At 36.4% G+C, this 10,299-nt stretch overlaps 1 protein-coding gene across 2 annotated transcripts in view; it reads right to left on the reverse strand.

The window, feature by feature from the left end:
- GABRA2 (gamma-aminobutyric acid type A receptor subunit alpha2) overlaps positions 1 to 10,063 on the reverse strand; it is a 118,620-nt gene extending 108,557 nt beyond the window's left edge. The window contains exons 1-3 of one of the 2 annotated variants that reach the window (XM_075195225.1): positions 9,774 to 10,063; positions 9,138 to 9,244; positions 7,127 to 7,242 (exon numbers count right to left, since the gene is read on the reverse strand). In XM_075195225.1, coding sequence (XP_075051326.1) covers positions 7,127 to 7,242; positions 9,138 to 9,211 — 190 coding nt within the window. In that variant the 5' untranslated portion in view covers positions 9,212 to 9,244; positions 9,774 to 10,063. Of the gene's footprint in view, positions 1 to 7,126; positions 7,243 to 9,137; positions 9,245 to 9,340; positions 9,591 to 9,773 lie in introns of those variants that run through there. The other variant, XM_075195217.1, reaches the window with a different exon arrangement.
- Between the last annotated feature and the right edge of the window lie 236 nt (positions 10,064 to 10,299).

Raw genomic sequence — 10,299 nt, forward strand, 5'->3', positions numbered from 1 at the left:
TTATATGTCACGTACACAAGACAAGCCCTGAATATATGTACATACACACGCGTATCTTCTCCCACACAGGGACACATCTGTGCTTATAATTGACATGCTCTGATAAGAGCCATGACCCCAATTTAACTATTGGAACGTCACCTAATGAGAAAGAGAAAACTGCCTGCAGCCAAGAAAGCTTTAAATAACAACTTCAGTGATGCTAAATTGTTAATTGCTTATCTGCCTCTGTTCATATCTAAAAATGGATTTATAAGACACTAGCAAAGAATATCTTTATTAAAATGTTACCATCTGTGACTGCTGAGAACTCTGTTGCTATAGAAACCGCTGACAACAGCTTACCACATTTTTATTCCTGTATATGCAAGCTATAAATTTAATTAAACATAAATGATGTATGTATACTGGTTTATGCATTGTGTATTTCAGGTGTGGAGACCGCACCTGACTAACGCAGTGGGACATATGATAGCCTCAAACGTATAGCTTTGTAGATTTTTCTATCCAACGTAAATACATATTATAAAATACATTTTGCTACACCATTTTTAGTTTCTTACAAATCTCCTAGTGCATAAAAATCATTATGTCTCTCTTACGCTATTTACCTTTCTCATCATTGTGAGTAATATACTGGCAACTCTGTGCAAATAATATTCTTGAGGCTCTAGAAAAGATTACTCAAACTCAGCTGAATAAAAGTGTTTATTTTTTATAGAGGAAGACAGATCATATGGAGCAGATTATTAATGTAGGTTTTGCCAGCAGATACATTAACTTAGCAAAACTTAGCAAAATGTTTAGTTACTGTACTGTACAAAAGACAGACGCACATTTTGTAATAAAGACTTAGGGCTAGATTTACTAAGCTGTGGGTTTGAAAAAGTGGGGATGTTGCCTATAGCAACCAATCAGATTCTAGCTGTCATTTATTAAGTACCTTCTACAAAATGATAGCTAGAATCTGATTGGTTGCTATAGGCAACATCCCCACTTTTTCAAACCCGCAGCTTAGTAAATCTAGCCCTTAGGGCCTGATTTTGAGTTCGGATCAAAACAAAGAAAAGGAGCAACTTGGCACCTGGACAAACCATGTTACAATGCAAGGGGTACAAATTGACTTATTTTTTGCACGCAAGTTAAATACTGGCTGTTTTTCCATGTAGCCCACAAATACTTGATAACTTTATTTTTACACTGAAATTAAAATTGACTTACGATATGCCGTATTCCAACTATAAATCTGTCCCTACATTTTAAATTTACCTCCCCCTCTAATGCCACATGGTTTTGCCCAGGTGCAAAGTTACTCCTTTTCTTTGCTAACTCAAAATCAGGCCTTTAACAGGCAAGATAAGGCAACGAGAACTATGTTTGATATTTATTATTCCAGGAAGTAGATTCCCCTGAAATAAAGTATACAGTTCACCGCCACGCTATAGAGGCTTCCTTTTGTAGGTTGAAATATTATTCATGAGACTATAGCCTACCAATTGTTAACTGACAAGGAAAGAGTGGAATCACTGAGGCCTGAGGGACAATTGTATCTGTAAAGATTGAAGGGTTAGTCCACCTTTAGTTGACTTTGATTTATTGATTTTCTGATGCCTTCCTGTGATGTTTGCTAAACATGTTACTTTATCTTTCTGGCTTCCTTTTCTGCCTTTCAGCCATGTTATCACCATCAGTAGACAGAGCGGATTCTTTTCATTGCCCTTGGATATGACACCAAACTGCTCGTTGGATATATCTACATGGGCAATGAAAACAAACAACCGTCTGATAGTATAATAACCTAGCATAGATGAAAGCCAAAATGATAAAGCCATTTATTTAGTAAAAATTTCAAGAGTGCGTGCACAGCCAAAAATAAATGAAGTCACATGAAGGTGAAAACACCCATTCAGATCTAACAGGTCTTGTTACTATAGGGAGCAAACACCCTAATTCCAGCTTCGCCCTATAGATCAAGAAACCATCACTGGCAATAGCAGTGCTACTGCTCAAAGTAGCCTAGGCCAGCGATAAGATTCACTGAGTTTTGCCAGCAAAAGCTTCCCCCATGCAGAGAATGTTTAACATGGATCGCAGAGGTACAAGTATTGCTGCAATCATTCTACTGTTATCGCCATCAATTAAAAATCAATAAACAAATGCTTTATTATTTAAATAAAGCATTTTTGTAATTGTGAATTATTATTTTTTACTTTTTTAAAACATTTTTTTACAATTTATTTATTATTTCTTTTAATGACTGTAGCTGAAAACCTAAGTCTAATGTGTATGCGCTAAACGGCCAGCAACGCATGCGCATACCCCTTAAGATAGGCACAGCAAAGCAGTAAATTAACTCTTACCGTTCCGGACTATATTGCCAAGGCACCTGAGTATTGACAAGCTTTTTTTGATAAGTTATAGCAATAGGTGATTTTCAGCCCGTTCTTCACATATTGTTAAATAGACCTGTATGTAACTTACATATTTTATCAACTTCATGACTTAAATATTTCATCAACCTCTATTTGATACACTTCCTCACACACTGTAAAGTCCAGCCAGATAATGTCTGTCATTACGGTAAAGTGGTCAAAAGCGGCCTTAGGGGTATATTTACTAAACTTCGTGTTTGAAAAAGTGGAGATATTGCCTATAGCAACCAATCAGAATCTAGTTATCATTTATTTAGTACATTCTACAAAATGACAGCTAGAATCTGATTGAAGAACAAAAGTGGGAATTGAATCTATCACTCAGTTTGTTCATGGATTGATACCATAGGACAGAATTTGACTGGCCAACTGGGGTACTGAGGAAACCACCGTGGGCTCCACTGCCTGAGGGCCCCTTCCTCTACCTCTGACCATGCCCTGATTTTTTTTTCATGTTAAAAATAAAATGATGATAAATCTAATTACTGTGGCATTGGAGCAGCTTTGATATCTTCAGTGCCAGCGCCACATTTCCTGTTCTATCTTCAAAGGAGGTCAGGGACTCAGGAAGTCCCATAAACCTCCATTGGAACCTGTTAAACACTTGCCTTAATTTTCTTACTTACAGATCGAAGAAAACTAATTATTATGGATTACTGCACATGTGCACCACCCTCTGCTTGTTATTAAGCAAATGATGATTAGCTTTTAAAAAATGTCAAATACAATTCCGCCCTGTTACCGTGTGTACTAATCCAACTTTGGTGGCTGGCCATGATCCTTCAGTGGTGCCCACTATTTTGTGGGACCCTAACATAGCATTCCCACAGTGAGCCCTTCATGCCCTAGTCCGACACTGCCATAGGAGGTAAAAGTTGGCAGCTCTGAAACAGGAGATCCTACAAATACAAAGACTTCTGATTGTTAAAGTCGAGTAGTTAGTTCTCTGGAAAGAGTTATGTCAATTATTTTTATTCCTGGAAATGCAATGCCTCTCTTCAAGCAAGCAAACAAATGTGAATCCTAACAAACAAGGAAAATAATTACCTAGAAAAGCAGTAAGAATGTTGTGAATCATATTACTCAAGAAAAACCACACTGCAATGCAGTAAAATGTTCATTATTATTTCAGCTCCTCCTAGTAACACAAAATATCTGCATAATGAAACTACTATTAAAAATGCATAAATATCTTATCTTCTTGCTTCCTACCACCAAACATAGTGTACTAAACTTGCTAAGAGGCATCTTAATGGAACTTACAATATGATTTGAGTAAGTGGTTACACAAATACTGTAGAGAGAGTATTTTGCATCTCCCATTGGACATAGTTTGCAGTGGTATATATAGTGGTATCCATATTACAATGGCTAATTTGATCATTTCTGTGTGCTCAAAATAGCCGGCAATCTTAATCAACATCTGAACAGAATCAATCTGATGTGGTGTAGGAACGGTGTAATATGCATTTGGACGATGACCACGATCTGACTGTGTGTCTGGTTTGACCCAATGGAATTGTCTGGATCCAAACCGGACCCTATGCTTTGGCTAAGAGGCCGGATCTGCAGCTGTAGGGGCGACATTAATTGCCAGGGACAATCAGCAGTGATCTTTCAGCAAATATCGTTATCATGGAATAGAACGATGATCAACAGGGGCGTTACAAACCAGGCACGGATGCAGACCTCTTTCATAAACATGGTGTCCTTAGGATATAAGCAAAACATCTTTTCCAATTTACAAGAAGGGGAAAATGTCAAGGAATGTGACTGGAGAAATCATAAATCTTGTTTACAGAATTATGTACAAGACTTCAGAACATAACAAACAGATCAAAAGAATATAAATGTAGACATGTCATAAATTAATAATTTTAATTCAGATCTACAACAAAAAAAACAATGTTTAATCTAGCTCATTTGTATAAATGCCTATAGTTTATTTTTATTATTTTGTTTACTTTTTTTTATTTACCTCCCTTTACTTTATTGTTACAGAAACAGCTTTATATGTTACATGTTTGCTGATGACTGCAATCTGTAGGTGTTTGTAGATTCCACTCTTTGGGCTCCACATGTACTTCGGCTTGTTATTGAATAATGCATGTGGCTAAATTAGACACACATGCAGTTATGTAGTGCGCTACTGGATCGGTCTCTGTGTGGACAGCTAATGGCTAATGTAAATAAATTCAAGGGAAACAGGCACATTTGTAACTTAATACAAAGATAATTTGATGAACTTCATTTTTATATACGTATAGTTTACTATTAAATTATATTTGTAAAACTGATTTGTAAATTTTATGTTACATAACCAAATTATCTATTGATAATGATCTACAAGATTTAATCCAAATATGGATGACATTTGTTTAATTTAAGAAATTGTTTTAATTAGATGAATTTATGTACTTAACAGATGTATACTGAATTAATGCATTAGCAATGTGATTAGCTGTGTGATTAACACAGCAATAATATTCTTTACAGATCTGTTGAGGAGGGATGATTCATTGCCAAACTCTACCACAAGGAGAAGGAAATTATGCTAATTAAACAATAAAATATACAAACTGAAATTAAATATTAATGCCTTTATATGATATGCAGTCCTTTATATAGTAGGCTCAAATGAAGAAATCCCCTATAAAGTACCTTTTCCTAAAACCTAATCACTGCTGTGTCCCATTCACAACATAAAGGTGAAACAAACTGATTATCAGCTTGTTTCACAATCTTACTATTACATTTTAGAATAAAATCTTTATTTCTCTATTTGCCTTTTTTACTGTTTTACCACTAAAGAAAACCGAACCAATTCACAGTGTTCTCTCCTGAAAATTTTGCCAGCTGGGTGGCATTAAGAAGTAGCCGGGTGGGGGCAGTTGTAATAGTTTGCAATAATATTGAAACATTTTGGAAGTTATTGCCCACAGCTGCCAGGACTGGTCAGACTGGTGGTCAGTGGTGTAACACACACTGCTGGCTGTAGTGCTCACATAGTGCCTGTTCTAATAGGAGACACAATGGTTTATTCTATTATAATAGAACCCTTTTGGGCTACAAGAGTAAAAACAGCCAAGTGGAGCACCCTTGCAACTTACCCCCCAGTCACACACACACTACTTACTATACGTCTATCTACTACAATGTCTACCTGATAAGACATTTGCTCTTCTCTAGCAAACATAAAAAATCCCAAATCTATGTTCATTCAGGTGAAAGTAGTATGACGAAAACCAGGATATATCAGATACAAAAGTGTGTTCCAATCAATGGCAACAAACCTTTCTTACAATAACAATTACAGGACTTGTGTCCCCCAGGCTTAGCAAATAAAAAATAACGATGCTCTCGTTGTGTAGAATCTTTTTTTATCCCGTATGTCGGATGGCCTTATAGTAGTAAAAGTGCAACAGAGCACATGTAACACATTATTAAAAGAATTATACAGCTAAGGAAAAAAAATGTCCAAATGAAATATTAGTCTGTGATACAAACATGTTAAATAAAAATAAAAATGTTCAATAAATATGTAGATTAAGTACATTTAACTAGCTGACCAATCAACGCTGTGTTTCAGTGTTGGCACATATTTACAGTAGGATATTTAGTATAAGAATTTATATAGCACTGAAGTGTAACACAGTCCTAGAATGCAGTAACTATACTATATCACACATGATAGCACACTTACTCTAGCATGGCATGGCAGCTGCAGACATCGGAGATAGAACAATGGTGAGTGCACTAAACAAATTTAATTGTTTTCAGATTGCTTCGTAATCATTTTACTTACTAGCAGATGATCTTTATTATATATTGCTGAATACGCTATAAAAAATTACATTTCATATATTACCAGTTTTACATCTTATACTATTACCTTGCTACAATTAAGGCAAGCTAATTTGACAACAGATGTAGTCAACTGGGGGTCCTCAGTTGATATAGAACTACAAGTCCCAGAATGCCTTTTCATTCAGCCTTAGGCACACTAAGGCTGGGTACACACTACAGGGTTCTCACCCAATTATCATACCAATCACACGATAAATGACCGTTAGGGCCAACATCGCATTAGTCTGTACGCTCCAACGATCATGTTTTATTGCTCCAAAGCGCATTGTATCATTTCATTTGAATTTGTAAACAGACTAAAAATCTCTATAAATGATAGAATGATTTCTGGCAAATTCTGAATTGTGTATGCACTCCTGATCAGTAGTGTCCATAGATCTCTAAAGAGTTTACAGAGTCACAATCTTTTCAGCCGATAGTTATGACAGATGAAGAGCACAGATATGAAGATAAGTCTTGTAATCCGTGTATAGTGCGTACACATGAATCGGCATGCTGATGTGGACTTTCAGTCCTTGGTAAAATCATTAATGATATCACATTGGGAGAAATATTCTGTAGTGTGTACCCAGCCTTAGACTTAAAGTGCCACAAACAGTTTAACCTTTACCCTGTACACTTGTGGCACTCATAATTAATGTGCATATAATCCTATAGATTGTAACCTTGCGAGCAGGGCCCTATTACCTCTTTGTTAATAACTGTTCTCATATTATTACTGTGTTTAATCCCAATAGTAAAGCGCTATAGAATATGCTAGCGCTATATGAATAAATGTAATAATAATAATAATAATAATAATAAAATTGCAATCATAGAAGCATTACCTCCTAATCCAGGCCTGAGTCGGTTATCATATCCGTCCAAAAGTCTGTCTAAAATTCTTGTGAATATGGTAATATTATTTTTTGCGTCATCATCCAACGTGTCTGCTAGAACGTGCCTAAATAAAAAAATATGTATGTTAAGTTTTACCAATATTAATAAAGAAGTACAATATTTGTAAACAATAATTGTAGTCAACAGGATGCTTTAGAAAGAGTGTGCCAATCCGGCAAATTCTGCGTGGTAGAGAAAATTTCAGCATGATCAACCTCTAAAGAAATGAAAAATACAAACGGTGTACATTTGGTACAACCCAAAATACATAGGCAAATAGACACTATATTATCACAAAATTACAGTTAAATATTAATTTTAGATAATAATGTTCATAAATTACACTTTACATTTCTTAAAAGTCGTGTGACTCCAAATGATGCTTATCCTCGACTTTTATTGAAATTATACTATAAATATATTGCTAAAATTATAATATATTACAAAAAACCTACTACATTCTTTTAATTCATTTACAACACAATGACTACTTATAGCATCAGTAAACGAGTTTCTCACAGAACTTGCTTTTGACTCAAAAAAATCGAATTGCCTTTAAAACGGGGCACCTGTATTTTATTAAACTGAAATCATGGACACCCAAATGAAAGAGAGATAGCTTAGACCATTCAAGACACTTCTTGTGTCATTTTAGGAACTAAAGTTGTAAAACAGGTATTGGAGCACAACAGATTTACATAGTAAAAGTCACAACTGTCCTGGAGAAACAGGGACATATGAAAACCAAATGACATAAAATCTCTACACATACCATACTTTCAACATATATGATATATCCATTGTAAAGGTAGTTTTTTTTTTACACACACAAAGTTAGGAAACTTATTTTAACACAATAACATTATCCTTTTTTATAAAAAAAAAAGTTATTGAGGTTCTATCCTGTATTTATAATTACCTTTTAATTGATATTCAATACCTTGTTTTAAACACATACTCTTATATCAAGAGTATTATACCAAACAATTAAAAACAAATTTCCAAATTGACAAATTACTATACTCTTGATAAAAACTACTAATAAAACATATATAAGTAGCAGATAAAAAATAATTTAAAAAAATGTATTTTATATGCTGAATAATAATAAATGCTTATTACATTTTATGTTTTCACGTGCAGTGGATATTTTAGGGCTGTTATTTAGAAAGGCACAATTCATAAAGCCACAGGAAACAGTAGTTGGCTCAGCCAGTTTGTTAAATAGATGTATGGAACATCACGATAAATATAACTTGTAAAAGGAAAGGAACACTTGCTATGTATTTATGCTGCCATTATAAAACAAAACAATGAGAAAAACTTGTCTAATAAAGCAACCACTGTTATATTGTGCTGAAGCTTGGCACTGTACACTAGCTCCACCTAGAGTATACTAGTGCCTACTTTTCCAGGGACATGAACATTTCCAACAAATACTCTAGCAGCATCACCTTGCCTATCAGTAACTCCAGGCACTGTCCAAGCACTTTTTCTCCTTTTGTGCAATACTATTCATTGTCATACTGATTATTCTTAAGGTATGCAAATTAGTAAAAAATAAATGTTTATGTTTGGCTGACTCTTGTGTACTTTTGGAAAAAATCTGCGATTTGCAATTATATTAGATAAAAATAATTGGATGACTGACCATAATTAATTAAGATAAATGATTGGGCATAAGGCATGTACAGAGCTTTGTGTACACTCACCACCACTGTAGCTTCCAAAATTGAAAGTCATTATTATTTTTTATTTATAAAGCACCAATATATTACATAGGTTACATATGTAAGTAATGTGACTTTAAAAAGCAAATTGCTCCAAATATCTCTTTATTGCTAAGTGTCAGAAAACACCATGAAAAAAACAACAAATGTCTAGTGTTACAACACAGTTAAAATACCTGATCAACGATGGAAAAGACAATATAAAATACAGATTGAAACATTAGCTCACCTTGATAACTCAAACATCACCAGAGTGAGGAACAATATTAGTTTCCTTCTACAGAATGGCAATTTGCTTTCCATGTTGGCTCTTGGATTGGATCGCAGACCAAAAACCTGAGACAGAGAGAAATAATATTAAAAGAAAGCACTTACAGGAGAATAATAAATCACTAGGCAACCAGCAGTGCGATGAAGTTCCATTGTACGTACAGCAGTTCTCAATGCAGGGTCCAGATGCACTGTGACAAAGTCCGTAAGGACTGTACTGAGCCTGGGCGATTTTCTGCCACAGTACCATGTGCTACCTCACTTGACAACAAGCTCCCTACTAAACACTATTCCTCTGCTTTACACATGTACTACGAACACACGAGTGACCAGGGACTGCCAATCAAAGGCTGACACAGAAATCAGAGCCAAGTGAGCGTGCCGGAGCACTGGATACATGTAGCACTAACAGCTAGATGTACATGGAATAGATGCTAAATGTAGAGCACATATCCGGGCTGGCTGGATGACTGACAGATCAGGAGCTGGGGGCTTCTGACATCCATAAGTGGCAAGTTGCTGCAAATCCATTAGTCTGGACAACAGAGACACAATGATGAGGAGTATCCGTGACAAAGGGCTTATTGTTCTCTACCTGGAAGGAATGCAGGAATCGTGCCAGCGCGGAGCCTGCAGAGGATGCTGGAGTTGCAGGTGCAGAGAAGCTGCAGTAGCAGCAGCTCGCTGGGAAATAGATCCTGGCTGCTTTGAATGGAGGAGGGTTCTCAGGCGGGAGCGAGCTCTCCGGCGGCTGATGTGGTTGTGGTGCCCGCGCAGGAGTGAGGCGGGCACGCGCGTAGCTCTGGGAGTCCCTCCAGCACTGTATACGGGGATGGATGGAGAGAGGGGTTGGAATGATCTGCCGTGGACTGCACACGATGTATGGTCTTCCAGCTAGCGTTTAGCTCCCTGTGAGTCTGATATTATCCAGCCTGGCTGTGTCCTGTCTCCAGACAATGTCCAATATCTGCAGCGGTAGGAAGCGGGGGCGCCTGCGCGGTCATAGAGCCATGCAACTGCATCTCTCTTCATTGTGACTCCTTCAGACACTGTCATGATGCTGCACCCCTGCCAACCCCATTTCATGCAGGAATATACAACAGATACAGCCCCTTTGTGTT

The sequence above is a fragment of the Mixophyes fleayi genome, chromosome 1 (assembly GCF_038048845.1).
Source record: "Mixophyes fleayi isolate aMixFle1 chromosome 1, aMixFle1.hap1, whole genome shotgun sequence".
In the NCBI taxonomy this organism is placed as follows: domain Eukaryota; kingdom Metazoa; phylum Chordata; class Amphibia; order Anura; family Limnodynastidae; genus Mixophyes; species Mixophyes fleayi.